We start from the raw sequence: 16,286 nt of genomic DNA, 5'->3' as shown, positions 1-16,286 counted from the left end.
TGTTTATACATATATTACGGAGCATAACGGTAGAAGTGACGATTCACCAAATCGAACTTGACCTGTGATTTGTTGAAATAATATTTGGTTGAGGCAAAAGAGGGACGAAAGATACCAGAGGGACAGTCAAACTCATAAATCGTAAATAAACAACGCCTGGCTAAAAAGGAAAGAAGACAAACAGATAAACAACAGAACACATGCCACAACTTAGAAAACTAAACAATAAGCATTACGAACCCCACTAAAAACTAGGGGTGATCTCAGGTGCTCCGGAAGGATAAGCAAATCCTGCTCCACATGTGGCACCCGTCGTGCTGGTTATATTATAACAAATCCGGTAAATAGTCTAATTCGGTAGGTCACGTTCACGAAAGAGGAGGGGATTGTAGTTAAGACGTAAGGAACATATCCGATATCATTTGTAAAACAGTTATTCCATAACGGTCAACCAACTCGTGATGGCGTCCGTATTTACGAAGGGATGATTTCAACTTCACCATTTGGAACTCTTGGTTAAATAGCTTCCTTGTGAGCAGCAACCCTCTATCAAGAAAAGCAAACTAACTGTTGCACGATGTTTGTTCGTACGATCAGCTCTTCCACGTTTGCATTGAGTTCGGATGAACAACTGTTTCGGTCAGATTATAACTGAAGATACATTAATTTACAGAATGCTTCTCTAGTGCTGTAAAATTGGTACCGTAGATTTCACATGTCATTAATATTCTGTCTTTTATCTTTTTGATTTTATTGAAGCAACATTTACGATTTATTTTTATTAAACAGTGCAATAAATTTTATTCACAAACATTGCCATATATACATTTATTTATATCTCTCATTTAAATGTTTTATATCAACAGCTCACACTCTGCTAAGTTGGTAAAACATCCGAATGAAACAAACTTGGCAGTTGAAACTTGCTTGACGAGTCTGTTATACCAGATATCTTTTTGTGTAAATGCCAACAAAGATGTCTTGATTCTGAATTTTCCATTAACTTCAGTTTACCCGAAAAGTATTTGATTGGTCTAGTTCTATTAGACCTGCTGGTAAAGCTGCCAATTATTCTACCTTTCCTCATTATTACTTTTCGAACTGAAACTGTTTCATGGAGAATTCCCCCTGCAAAAAAGAGCGGTATAAACAGTTAACAAGTATCAAAGATGGAATGACGACTAAAACAGATTCACTCATATATTATAATTTTTAGCTGTTTATGCAAATTTTAACTAAAATTGTTTTTTTACTATTGAATTCTAGTGTTTTCAAATCTCGAACTTTATATGGTATATTCATATCAGTTAGTTCAAGCGCTTTGATTTGACCTTAGAAAAGTTTCTCTTTATTTTTGTATCACATTCTGAAGAAGACTTTCTATCCAAAATTTTGTTCTCGCAAACTCGGGTTTAAACGGTTATATAGATAATTTATGTAGGGGGCATACTGATTTTTTGTATATACTGTTATACAACAACTTGCATCGTGTGGACGACCATTGCTTTTATTCTCATTAAAAAAAACGTAGCGAGAATGATCAGAAAACAACAATAGAATCAGAATAGTGCTAGCGTCCTTACCTGAAAGATTTCTATATATTTTAGTATTTTGTATGTAATTAGTGTACACGGGTTTCCCAAGCAATCCAGGCTGGTTTGTTCTTGGTTTCATACTTCCCGATAATTTACCACAAAGTTTCGTATTTGGTGAATATATATATGAATATAGGAGACGCGAACTATTTGAGACCATCAAATCGAGAAGGGGACGTAAAAACGACTGTTGTAGTGTGATAAATAAATTACCTAATAGTCCCGAGCTTCTTTTCGAAAGTTTGGTAAAATTATCAATATAGAAATTAAAGTATTTCTTTCCAATATGTAGTACTCTTTTCACTCGTAATGTAACTTTAGGATTGAGCTGAAATCCAGTCATGCTACTTTTATTGTTACTACACTTTATAAGTTTCTCTGAAGTTGTTTCTGTGCAATTAAGCAGTGGCCAATCAAACTTGCGTCCATTATATATTATTCCACTATCGATATTCATTAGAAGGGTATGGGCATGTATTGACACAAATATATCAGAAATGTACATCTTATCTTCTCTGAAATCTTCCGTTTCCGGTATAATTCCTATGTTCACTACCATTTCTGTTTGAAAATGAAGATATTATAAAATATTGTTTACTTTTATCACGACCAGGGCAAGTTTATCAATTAAAGTTTATATACAAAATACCAACAAAAAACGTAACTCCTCTAATCCCTTACCATTTTATATTCATCCAATGCAAATATACAAAACAACAAGAATATGTCATAGTACACGGATGCCCCACTCGCACTTTCATTTTCCATGTTTATTGGACCGTGAAATTGGGGTCAAAACTTTAATTTGAAATTAAAATTAGAAAGATCATATCATAGGAAACATGTGTACTAAGTTTCAAGTTGATGTGACTTTAACTTTATCAAAAAACTACCTTGACCGAAAACTTTAACCTGAAGCGGGACAGACGCACGAACGAAAAGACGGACGGACGGACGAACGAACGGACGGACGGACGCACAGACCAGAAAACATAATGTCCCTCTACTATCGTAGGTGGGGCATAAAAAACCCACTGCCATAACTAGTTGAATACATTTTCAATTTAACTTAAAATATACACACTTTAGTCTTTATTTATAATTTGAAATAACAAAATACACATAGATTTAAACGACGGACGATGTTGAAGTGAAGAAAAAAAGAGGAAAATAACAAGGAAACACATCAACAACAAAAAAAGCCCTAAATATTTTCTAATATAGATAAAAGGGAATATCTCTCATACAAAAACCGAATACGACAACAGTGCCACCAATGTGCGTGTAAAAGTAGTATTTATAGATACATGTATTCGTATTAATTCCAAAACCCCAATATTATAATTGTCATTCGCAAATACATGTCCCTTCAAGTGAATAAAAAGTGGACAAAACAATCATGTACAGTGGAATAGTCAAGTGTTAATTTTATTTTTCTCAGCAATTTCCAATAAAGGCGTTTTGAGATCGAAATTAAAACATAAATCAAACCTTTTGGATACATATTACCTTTTGGAATTTGAAGTATCCTTACGATCGAACCGGGATCGGTCTTTATATCAAAGCAAAAAGGAAATTCAATATTCTCTATTCCAAACTTGAAATGTGGATCTCCTTTTGCTGAAAGCATAAACACAAACATTGCAAATTGTTCTGGTAAGTCATTATTAGTTTTTAAAATGTCATACATGTATTTAATAAGGAAATTTAAATTTAGCTATTGGAAACACCTTCGAAGCGGCTTACTCCACTGTGCCCTTTACAGTTCATTACTTAGAAAAACTAGTTTACAATATAGAGTTAACCTGGATATATATATGCTCATATAGAAGAAGAATTTTTTTGTTAAAATGTACAGTTACGAGGCACGGTCAATGTTATTACCAATAGACCCGCCAATCGATTTCAGGGTAAACATTCCAAGACCAAATAGATAAATATTCAGTGTCTTTTTCACAAAAAATACTGGTCATGACCTATTAATTCTATGTGCTGAAGTTGTGTATTGTTTTAATATATTTTACAGTTTTAGATTATATGTCTATGGGCTATCATCTTTGTTTATTGATGTCTTTTGACGAGACTAATCTGGCAATCATACCACATTTTCTTTTTTATAAGTATTTATATATCCCGCTATATGCCATTTAATATTTGGAGTTCCGTACTCAAGAAGATTTTACATTGTTATTTTTCAGTTTGTTTATCTTTGTATCTATATATTATCTAATGTGTACCTCATCGAGAAAGTACATAATAAACTTATCATAGATACCAGAATGGACATTTTTCATTAACGCTAGACGCACGTTTTGTCTACAAAAAAGTCATCAGTGACGCTCGAATAAAAAATCTTAAAAAGGCCAAATAAAGTACGAAAGAAGTAGCTAAGGTAAATTATACTGTATATATTATCTACTACAAATATACAAACAAGATTTGTATCGGCTTCTTAGTCAATTTACTATCAAGTACAACATTTTGGTTGTTTGCGTCATAATGCTCAACATGGAGCACCTGTCATGATGATCATGTGAGTACAAAACCAGTAAAAAAACTTATGTAGTTGGTTATATTGTGAAAACTGGCGGTATTACAGTTACGACAGTAGTAAAATGTCCGCTATCATCTGTGAAACAGATATTCCAAAACGTTCAACCTACTCGAGAAAGCGTCCATACAATTAACGAAGGAAATGCATTTTGTAATTTAGCTTCATAATTTGGAAATCTTGGTTAAATAGCTTTCTTGTGATCAGCAACCCTATATACAGCTTGTTTAGTTTGCGCTTACAATAAATAACCGTCATAAAAGTGAGAAGTTTAGCTAGCTATCAAAGCAGTTTAACTTACTTGTTCTTCTGAAAATGCCTGTACCCAGTCAGGAATATAACAGTTGTAACTCGATCCGTTGGTTGATAATGTTTGTAAAACATTTTTTGCACTGTTACAACAGTTATGTTTTCCTCGTGCATTTTCTAATATCGTTTTTTGTAATGACTATGATGTATTTCGTGTTACTCGACTTCCAAAAAAACGACAAGAAAAAGTATCTTTGTATACTTATGTTGCCATCTTTTATCACCAAAGTAAAGCCTATAGAATCACCTGAAAATTCGGTACCTCTTCGTTTCGGCTGCTTTTCCTTTAATTGGTCTCTTTGTTTATGAGCTGCTGCATATACAACTGTAAAATATTTTAAAAAAATCAATGCTTATAAAAATTTCAAGAGTAACATCTGAGGTCATATGATAATGTATGTATTCCAAAATTATGTTTTACAATTCAGCATGCATTGATCTGAGACATTAAAACATTAAAACGACATCAAACATACACGGTAAGTTGCTTCAACATGGTGTAAATGATCAAAATAGATCATTACAACACATATGTTTTTAAAAGGCTTGGTTTCGTACGTGACCATGCGAGTCTTTTTCTACTTATACTGTGTAGGCTATCAAACAAAAAGTCTATCTTTACAAATAGGCGAATGTTTGGTTTTAAATTTTTAAGACATATTCCATGAATTTCACATCAGAAAAGCATCAATTAAGATTAATGTTGAATCTAAGTCTCATATTCCGACAAGTATTGTAGATATATAATGACGCTAGTTGAATCTAACATGGTTTGATTTCCAATTTTTTTTGGTCAGTTTTTATAGTTTAAAATGATATAAGTTGAAAACAGCAGTTAAGTTCAGATCTATCTTGATAAAGCTGTACGTGGGTTTTCTCAAAAATGGAAGCTGTAGTGATATTCTAAATTTGCGTATACATAAAGGAGAGGAGAGATACAATTTGGTATTAGTTGGTACATTGTATGTATTGGTAATGCAGATCTAGAACGCTTTTGGTGAAGACTTTTGTATTTAAAATGTAACTTTAAAACTTTAGCTGAAATGCCTATCCTATGCTTTGCATATGAAATTTATACCAAGAGTTGCATCTCGTATATCACTATGTGTTCCTTTAGTACATAATATTAACAAAGAAAAACAAATTTGAGACGACTTCATTTAAAGGCAGTTAAGGTTGTGAATTATTTGTTTGCTATTTTTTTATCGGACAATAGACAGACAAAGAATATAGAATAATTTCCATTCATACGGCGGACATATAAATTCTTTACTGCACTTTTTTGAATGAAATAATAATTATATAAAACAAAAATGTTAAAACTACTGTCTGGGGGCTTTCATCCGGGTTTGAAAACAAGATCACCTACGATTAAGAATTCTATTTTATGTAATCTCTTGATAAACATCAGTCAGTGATTGTTTTAAATCTACAAATACTTGATCTTTGATCTTTGATCAAGAAACCAACACAGTTAAGCTAAACAATACCACAAACAACAATAAACAAGAGTAACGCCGCTTTTCAATTTGAATAGTGTGTGTGTGTGTGTGTATTGATGACTGTCTTTATCTAGAAATTGTGTACCAAAACGGACCTTGAATTGTTCAAATGATGAAAATGGATTCCCTCTGCCTAAAATAAGTAAATATTAAATCATTGTACTACCCTTATTTCATATTTCAAAGATATTATTTTGTACTACAGATAAACACAATAAGAATGTTTCAATTTGTTTTAAAATTTGTATAGTACCTCTTTCGTCATTGTCTAGGACACCACTACTGTCTGATTTGCCGTGTCTTCCAATCAAGACTGCAGTAAGTGGTGTAACATACTTATACTACAAATAGAAAAGTAGCAAATGCAATCAAATGAATATAACACTTATTACTTTCATGCGTCCGAAGTCCGTTTTCAGATTTACCATCATCAGCAACATTCAAATTAAATTATTTAACGAGCTCTGTGTCGAAAAATACCACCAAAGATTTCTGGACTGTAATTGTGAAAGACGGACTCAAAATATACATTAACATTTTGAACTATCTTCTTGACTGTCAACAAACATTCTAATAGGGTCTTTGCATCGGAACTAAACACATTTATTCTTAATAAACCAGTTGTTGGCATGACACGGGTTATGTTCTTCTCATATATGTTATGATGGTATGATACTAAACCCCTCACAGGGAGGATTGTGCCTGATATTCATATTATGAAGACATAATTTTTCAATCAGTTTAATTGAGGTCCGGAGCTGGCATGTCAGTTAACTGCTAGTAGTCTGATGTTATTTATGTATTATTGTCATTTTGTTTATTTTCTTTGGTTACATCTTCTGACATCAGACTCGGACTTCTCTTGAACTGTATTTTAATGTGCGTATTGTTATGCGTTTACTTTTCTGCATTGGCTAGAGGTATAGGGGGAGGGTTGAGATCTCACAAACATGTTTAACCCCGCCGCATTTTTGCCCCTGTCTCAAGTCAGGAGCCTCTGGCCTTTGTTAGTCTTGTATCATTTTAACTTTTAGTTTCTTGTGTACAATTTGGAGTTTAGTATGGTGTTCATTATCACTGAACCAGTATATATTTGTTTAGGGGCCAACTGAAGGACGCCTCCGGGTGCGAGAATTTCTCGTTGCATTGAAGACCTGTTGGTGACCTTCTGCTGTTGTCTGCTCTATGGTCGGGTTGTTGTCTCTTTGGCACATTCCCCATTTCCATTCTCAATTTTAATAACATGCAAGATATATATTCTTCCTTCCACACATGACTATTTGTCCAGATAACTAGTTTAGAACCATTTAATTTCGTATATCTTTCATAAAATACATTCATTTTAATTTTGATATTGTAACGTTAAACAACATAAATTTGAAGAATAGTTCAGTACAAAATATGTCGATTCTTTCCATTCCAGTCTGATACAACACACTCTTAAACAACATGTTTGCTTCATTAAAAATTATCATAATGGTATACCTGTGTTCATCGTTTTAAATGTGACAATATTTGATAGACACACTATCAGCATTCAGGGAATGAAACAGTTAAAAGTACCACACAAATAATATAAAATGAAATGATCCTCATAGGTTTGTTGAAGTCATATAAGCATTGATTTTGTTTGTAAGTGTGATTTGTGCTAAAAGTCAGCACTGTTATTTATCATCATTATAGTATTTAAATTCTTATTTCTTAAGAGTCACGTTAAAGTGATGTTTGGCTTTACTTATATCCTTTACGATTTCCTAATCCTAATGAGTAACTGAAAACGTTTAATTATAATGATTTTCTTAAATTTTGCGACTATTGTCAGATCATTTCAAAATTAAAACGAACAGTACCTGAATAGACATTGTTAACAGTGTTTCTTTTAAAGCTTTAACCATTCTAGAGTCATCCATAGCTTTTTGTAACGACATCACTTCTTTTAATCGTCTATGCTTCCATATTGCCTCAATTGTATTTTTACGTCCATCATCATCAATTACAGAGACGCTTGCGTTTGATAAAATGGTCAGTCCCGAAGCTCCAAGCCCAACAACTGTAGAATTAAGAAATTTTGTTGTCTCGTTTTGAAATTTTCCTGACGTCACAATTTCGGAATTTTGGAATAAAGTTTTGAAATTCGTTTGTGTTACTGTTTGATCATTGACAACGTTATCCATGTATACAATATTGATATGCTTCATTAATGTAGTAGCAACATCGTCGTACACACTGTTTATGACCGAACTTGATGTACTTGCATTATAAATATGTCTTGAAAAGCCAAAATTTTGAGACGCTATCTTAGACGTCAGATTTTGATCTGCGCCTTTACCTAAACTAATGGAAAATATAGGAATTCCTAAAACATTCCTGGTTTTAACTCTTTTTGTTATTAGATTTCTGTTTGTAATACCAGTCGATGCCTTTCCATCGGTTAGAAATATAACAATTGGTGAACGGATTTCGTCTACTTTGATAGAATGTAAAATCTTTATGCCTGCTAGTAAACCATCATGAATATTTGTACCTGAAATAAAGAATTCCAATTTCAAAATATATCGACACACATTTAAGTATTTTGGGATTTACTAAGTTAAGGGAAAAAAATTAAAAAAATGTATATATAAACATATGATAGATGATTGACAATTGGACTTTTCCTTGTAGTTCAGTTCTTTAGTGCTTCTACTTTTCTTTATTCCATTTTTCGAGTCGATGTAAACAGTTTAAACGGTTTTGCAAAATAATATTTTAAGGCTACTTGTCAGAACGGCTAAAACCTTCCAACTCACTGCATTGGTTAATAATTCGTGCGTTTAAATTATCGAAATACGAAAATAAATTGACAATTAATTTCATTACACAAGCCAAAGAAACAAAAACCTTGTGTTACCAATTACCGCGAACAAATTCTGTTTTTTTGTGATTATGGAGTTGATTTTTATTTCATTTTAATTATTTGAAATGAAAGCAAATAACAATATCAATCACACTTGGCGTGCAAAAAGCAATTTCAACTAAATATATGATAAATCATTTCTTTACATTTCTTATATTTACAAACAACAAAAGACAATATTTATGATAATTATATTTTCATTTGAACGTCAAATGTAAAACTAAACTGCGACAGAAGTTATAGGGAATCAATATTAATCAACGTAAAATATATCAAACACCATATACGTTAAATTTTGCGGATTTCAAATCAGATAGGTCATGTAATATTAGTATATTCGATATTTATTACTTATTATAGCATAGTTCTTAAATAGTTTCTGTTATTACCAAATATTCATTAACAATATGTTTAATAATATAAAATATAAACTAATTTTTTCTAATTAATAGAATTAGTAATTGTTTAACTTCAAATATTTGCTGCAAATGCACAGACTGCAAGAACAAAGTGCAAAAATACTGTTGATTTATAAGGTGCACGGAGCAAATAGTTATATTCTTTGGTTCCTTGCCAAAGATTTGTTAACAAATCATTTTTTTCCCTCAATAAACGGCACTGGTATTAATTAAACACTTAAAGTAGATATTATGAGATGAAATAAAGATCCAGTAAATATACACCAATTAATGATAATAGATGTACTTTTGGACACATGAATTTGATAGGAATATGTATGAGCAATGTTCCTTTTTGCTTGAAACGTCATTTCAGAGAAATTATACATCTTAGAGTTTATAATGTACATATCATAAAAAATAATGTTGTTTAATGTCCAAATTGTGAATGAGTAAATATATCACTTTGATTGTGTGATAGACAATAAATCATCTTTCTCGTGCAAACAATTGCTGTGCGTTCGAAATTCTTACAAAGTTATAACGAACAGTTTACGTATCGATTACCTTAACCGTATTTAACATTACTTTATCGGAAATGTGGGTCCCCAATGCTCTCCAACTTTGTACTTTATAACTATTTTGATATGAGCGTCACTGATGAGTCTTATGTAAAAGAAACGCTCGTCTGGAATATTAAATTATTAGATAACTATGTACGTACCTCCACCAGGTGTCATGAAATAAATCATAGTTTTGGCATCAGTAATACTTCGATTGGTTACTTTTTGCAGTTCGCTCTCAAACATACCAAATGACGACTCGAAGACAACGATGTTGAACATATCCTTCCAAGCAAGTTTGCCCAATATAGTAACCATAGCGTTCTGGAGTTCCGCAATAGGTTCACCCGTCATAGATTTGCTTGTGTCTAGAACAAACACAATATCCTTTGGAATAGCTTGAAGACCAGTCGGTGCAAGAAAATGTACAAAGAATCCATCTTCAATCTAAAACATATTGAAATACTATTTTAGTTACTCATCGAAGTTAATAAGCTTATAATTTTGCACGCCAGAGGCGCATTTCGTCTACTTAAAAGTAAGCAGTGGCGCTTGAATCAAAACAGAAGAAAGGAAATTATTCTGTTCCTGGCATATATGCATCTCTATCAGTAAGACGTAATTCATATAAATAATACAACTCATTGTTCTTTTTGTTTGTGTTAAAAGAAGAATTGTTATATGTGCAATACATTTGAAGTAAAATTAGCATACAAATTATACACCATCCTAGTGAAGACAAATCTTCAAAAATCTTGTGAAATTACCATTTATTTTACAATTTTTGATATATTGCTTTGCCATGCCGCAATAATACGGTATGTTATTCTGTTTCTTCCTCCTAATAATTGACGGTACTGTAGCAACGACATTATTTTAGTACTTTTCCCGTAATGTAATGTAAATACAATAGGAATGTAATTTGTATGCTTGGAAATCGAGTGTTTCGCGATACCTATATTTGCAAAACAGATTTGAATTTGTCTAGAAATTGATATTTCAGTTCAGTCAAGATTTATTCTCATTGTTACATATGTAATGTTCGAAGAAAAAAAAGCAACACATAAAGGTTACAAGAATCTCTCCAGCATTCTGACTTCTTTCTACGTCATATTGCACTTGTAACTTATTTAGACACTTCATCTTATTCGAAACCGCATTGTATCTTATGACTGCTGATTCGTTACTTGGTCTTGTCAGATGAAGGTCTTTGCCGTTGTCTACAAGAGAAAATGCATTAACAAACAAATAGCTGATCTCCATATGAATATAGGACTTTTATAGATAGTGTACAATTATTTATAATTCGATTTAGGTATGTATACTTTAAGAAACTCATCATTCAAAGTTGGCCTTATATTGATGTGGCTAATAGTATAGGTTCTTTTTGTCATATAGCTCTTCAATGGTTTCGGTTCTTATACTTGTTTGGCTTTCAAATATTTGACTTTGAGCGTTCATAATGAAGGTCTATTTAGAAAAGCATTTCGGACACATGAGATTAATAAAATAACACATGAATTTCCAATATATGATGATTCACCTGATGAAAACAGACTGCATGGCTTAAGTAACTGGCATTGTAAGATGGAATAGGCTAAAACTGATTAAGCGAATTTTGCTCCAAAAAAGTTTTTCTATCGAATGAAAAAAAAACAGTTTGCAAGTGGTATTTATAAGGTCTTTAAAATAATTCGATATGTGAAGTGTAAAAAAGACAAAGGTGTATCTCTTGAACCTAAATTTAGTCTTGATAAATTACCAGCAGAATACATGTCTTTCGTGCTGTTTTTCATCCTAAAACTTGCTTGATAAATCTCGTAAATGAATTAAATGATATTTCATTTTAATTACAGCAAAATACGTACTTGTATGTTTATGATCTGACAATGAAATCATTATTTTTGGAAATAAAATTGATTATCTTTCAACTGTTTATCGCGATTTCCTTTGATGCACTTTATTAAAAAATAAGATGCCTAGATGTGTTAGTTTAGTTATCTATGAGATCTTAGCCAATTGTACAATTATAACTCTAAAACGTAATGCCATATCAAATGTACTTGATTCGCCATCTGATGATTTTGAGATGAAAAGTTACAAAGCAATGCCATGACAAATTTATAAAAGTGCAAAATAAGGGATTTCAAAACAAAGAGAAATATTGTTGTCTGTCTTTGATTTTTCTTCACTTTAGAAAAAAAAATAAGTAAAGTGTGCCATTAAGACAAGCAAGTCAGTATTTAATAATCGTTTACATTCATTATATTTTTATATGCAGTAAAGGAGTTTAAAACATCAAAAGACTCTTCAAACTTAATATCATTGATAGCATCACTATTGCACAAGGTTATCGTTTTATTAAATACCGCCTTTCATTTTATTGAAGTAAATAGAAACTCTCCTTATTTTTATTGCATATTTAATTTCAACATACTTATCCCTGCTGTTAATGATCTGAATAACACTAGTTGATACTACAGATATATTTAGTATTTTTTGGATTGACTAAATCATGACAAAACCAAACCAACCACTTACAGTCTTGTTGTACCTTTTCTTTAATAACAAGAAATAAAGAGGTGTAAATGAAAAAGTATTCTTTTGAATTTGAAAATAACAAAGAAGACTATTTGACAAGACACGGACTTCAACAACAGCCGAAGCGAAAAAAGCTACAAATCGTTCGTGTTAAGTTATGAAAAAAAAAAAAACAATTTGCCAGGTCCTATTACAGTAAAAACGTGTGAACTAAATGTTTGAAAAGTACGATACAAAAATATGTAATTACTTAGTGATTCGATAAAAAAGATAATGCTGTAGCTTTAAGATTAAAAACCAATTAAATTGAAGACCAATTTTAATGTATGTACATGTATATGTATTCGATTCTGATGCTCTTTGAGAGTTTTTGTTAAATATTTTTCTTTTTTTAGGTTGTGACACAGTGATAACTGCTGTACCCATATTTTGAGTAGTTTACCTGTTGTGTCTGTTTTGTTCATTTCATCGTTGTAAATGTAATGGAATCTGATGCAACTGTCATACAAGTGAGAGGTACCAGGTTCAAACCCACCATTTTCTACATTTGAAAATGCCTGTACCAAGTCAGGAATATGACAGTTGCTGTCCATTCGTTTGATGTGTTTTATCATTTAATTTTGCCATTCCATTAGGAACTTTCCGTTTTGAATTTTCCGCGGAGTTCAATATTTTTTGTGATTTCACTTTTTATATGTTCTTGATCCTTTACAGATCAAACTAACAATAAGAAACATTGGTGTCCGTGACCACACAAACAGAAACCTTACAGAATTTAATATACACTTTGTAAAAACAAATTAAAAAAATGGGGCAGTATCAATTTTTCTTCACCTTTTTATGTTTTTTTTTCGTTTAAGTTATATTCGTAACACGTGCCTCATAAATCCAAAGTATCAAATATTGATTTTGTTTAACTTGTAACTGTCAATCAAATGAACAGATAAAATAAAACAGAATTTATATTGCATATGAAGTTAACAAATCAAAGCGGTAATAACTAAATCAAGGACATTCTTTACTATAAAAGTTTTTTATCTACAAAATGCTTGCGGAAGTCAGAAGTATGTTGATTAAAAAATAGAAAATAAAACATTTTAAAAAACTGACGCTGCTTCAAGACGTTTCCACAGTATTAAGATAAGATGTTTTAGACTAGAAAAAATAGGCTGGTGAACACGTCTTATATAATGTATACCGTCTACATTTGCCATTTATCGTTGAGGTAACTTCATTATTTAAATTATTAAAATACGTTTTCATCACGATGTTGTCTACTTTGACATATCTGACTTCAATTCTACAAAATTGGCTAGATTTTAAAGTATGATTGCAGGAAAATGAATATTTTATAAATGAAAGTATAATAAATGACCTGATCACATAGTCAATATTACATTAACAATTACGTAAGGAAACATTTTTCGATGAAGATCGTCTAAAACAAAAGAATTTAGATCAAACCAGCTGTATAAAAAATGAAAGAACACATTTAAAATAGGTAGCGATTCGACAACAATCCAACTGTGTAAATATTGAATGTTCTTATTTATTGTCCAACCAATTTTTCTTATTATTATCATTGTGTTTTTTGTTTCATCTGAGTTCTGTGTTGGTCGTAATCCAATTTGGGGTATATCCTCACAATTGGCTATTTTGTGTTCAAAAGAAAGGCTATTATTCGAGTTCAGAAATATAATATCACATTCGATTCAGTAGAAGAATCAATTAGAATAAGATTGTACACAACTTGAATCCCACTTTACAAAACTGCTAGGAATGATTGCAATGTACTTCAGAAAGTCTTCCATGAGTTTTTGTCATATATGTGTTCAAATATAGCAGTTACTTTAGTCGTCAGAATTACGATTTGTTCAGAATCATGTACATGTATTTATCAACGTCAAAGTTAATCCGATCAATTAAAACCGTAACATTCCTGTATCAAATTATCTGTGTTTACCTTGTTTTTTGTTGGGAGGGACGGTTGTCGGGTTTTTGTTAGTGTTAATTGTGAGAATAAGGATTTGTGCATTTAAGTCATTATTATACATATACAAATGCACATGACATATGTTAACGATAACAATATATAGCTGTATTTCCTTGTCCTTTTTTGGAAAATAGATAGCAAGATTTTTGGTTGAAAACATGTTTAATCCTTGTCTTGGTTTTTAGAATTAATAATGTAGGATTTGTATTAAAAATACAAAATAAACAAGGTTTCTTGTTTTAAAGTCAGTCATATAAACAGTTTATTCAATGTTCTAAAATTAACATTTATTGCATACATCGTTCGAGAAAATACGTACCTCGATGTACATTTTTCCACATTGGAGACAACTCGAGTTTTGCTAAAGGTTTCGTTTCTTTAATTGACACTTCGATATTTGTATTGTATCCGTTTTCACAATGACCGACAAAAATGTGGATATTATAAACGCCTTTAAGTCGTCGGAGTACCTCTTGGTATGTTAATGTTATAGTGACGTCTTCTTCAGGAGGGACATCAACGGGAAAAACAAACGAATTTGTGTCCAAAAAGCTGAAAAAAAATAATATTGGTTCATTTGTTTAAGAACATTAAAATGTTGAAAATTTCACAATCAGCTTTATATAAACATAATGTATACATATACTTACAATATCGAATAGACAAAACCAGATACCAAGAAGATATTTGAAAAATGTTGAGTCCAATAGAACAAGAAAACACCATGGTTAAAATAAAAACAAAGAACAATACATAAAACAATAGCAAAACATTACACAGACACAGAAATGGAATTCAAGATCTTCATCTAATAATGCATGTCCAATCCAGTGTTCCGAAATGGTACGAAGTTCCTGTTCCGCAGTCTGCATCTGCGTTTTGTTCATTGAAGTTAAAATATGGCGCTAAATAAAAGCAACAGTTGTTTACCGATGTTTAACCCACATAAAGAAGACGAACCAAGGCAACATACAAAACTATTGGAATGACATGCAATTGAAAAGCAGCAACCCGGGTGTCTTGACAAAGGCAGAGGCTACTGCTATGTATGCAGCATCCCCCATACAAATACACACTCAGTCAAAATTTCAAAATCGGAAAAAGAAAACATTCGGGAAAATTAGTTACCTTTATTTTGTTATCATAAGATTTAAGATTGTCACTGTTGACAAAGAGATATATCATATCGGTAATTCATATTTGGTAATGGAAAAATCGAGTATAACTACACATGTTGAGGGTTTCTCCTGGGTCAATTATTTTTTTCGCAACCTCTTTGCCAAAACAATTCATTTTTCGACACTTTATAATTTTTTTCGCCAAATAACAAATATATAGTTTTCGTTTAAATTTTCCTTTTTTTACCACCACCCGACCCCCCTCCCCCTTAAATAAGATGAGTTTGCCCCATTGTTGTCTATGAATATTCTCTTAAACTTATCTTAGAGTCTACATTGTAATGAATAAACACTAAAAAATCTACATTCAAAAAGAAGAACTTTATTTTTAACTTAAAACTGAGAAATTTATTATATTTTGAACAACTTTAAAAGAATGGTGCCACCTACTTTTAAAAATAAACATGTTTCAACCATATACTACCAGAAAGGTGTACAGTTCTTTGGGAAGGTTTCTTCAAAATAAAAATATGTGCCCTTTTGTACTAAGAAGAGGGTTTTACAACAAAACAAAAGTTTTGTCACTAGAAATTGATCCGTCATTTAAGGTGTAGTCATTACATTGAAGGGTTACCCATATTCGAGGGGTTGTTCCCAGATCTTCCAAACCTTTTGAATAGATTTCTTCATAAAGAAAGTTTCTTTACTAGACCATTGTAAATGATTAAGTTGAGAAGTAAAACTATGCTTAAAATACGTGTGTCACTGAAACGACTTTAAGGTACCAACTGAAATTAATTATCTATATCAAAGTTAAAAG

The 16,286-nt window shown here is 31.5% G+C and overlaps 1 protein-coding gene across 1 annotated transcript; it reads right to left on the bottom strand.

Annotated features, from left to right (window-relative positions):
- Positions 1 to 763: 763 nt before the first annotated feature.
- LOC139512776 (inter-alpha-trypsin inhibitor heavy chain H5-like) lies at positions 764 to 14,894 on the bottom strand. Its single transcript, XM_071300681.1, has 9 exons — positions 14,668 to 14,894; positions 10,889 to 11,034; positions 9,976 to 10,261; positions 7,808 to 8,481; positions 6,211 to 6,298; positions 4,703 to 4,780; positions 3,105 to 3,215; positions 1,809 to 2,156; positions 764 to 1,128 (listed from the first exon to the last, which is right to left on the bottom strand). The coding sequence occupies exons 1-9, from the start codon at positions 14,687 to 14,689 to the stop codon at positions 878 to 880; spliced, it is 2,004 nt and encodes a 667-aa protein (XP_071156782.1). The 5' UTR covers positions 14,690 to 14,894; the 3' UTR covers positions 764 to 877.
- Between the last annotated feature and the right edge of the window lie 1,392 nt (positions 14,895 to 16,286).

This window comes from Mytilus edulis, chromosome 1 (genome assembly GCF_963676685.1).
Source record: "Mytilus edulis chromosome 1, xbMytEdul2.2, whole genome shotgun sequence".
In the NCBI taxonomy this organism is placed as follows: domain Eukaryota; kingdom Metazoa; phylum Mollusca; class Bivalvia; order Mytilida; family Mytilidae; genus Mytilus; species Mytilus edulis.
Note: the sequence above shows the minus strand (reverse complement) of the source record. Positions and strands in the feature narration are given on the sequence as shown.

What these genes read in the sequence shown, in the direction of transcription:
- LOC139512776 (XM_071300681.1), bottom strand. Translation starts at nt 14,689, where the DNA reads ATGTGGAAAAATGTACATCGAG. An exon ending in TTTCATGACACCTGGTGGAG is followed by an intron (nt 8,482 to 9,975) that starts GTACGTACATAG and finishes TCTTTATTTCAG; the next exon opens with GTACAAATATTCATGATGGT. An exon ending in GATACTTCAAATTCCAAAAG is followed by an intron (nt 2,157 to 3,104) that starts GTAATATGTATC and finishes ATTTTCAAACAG; the next exon opens with AAATGGTAGTGAACATAGGA.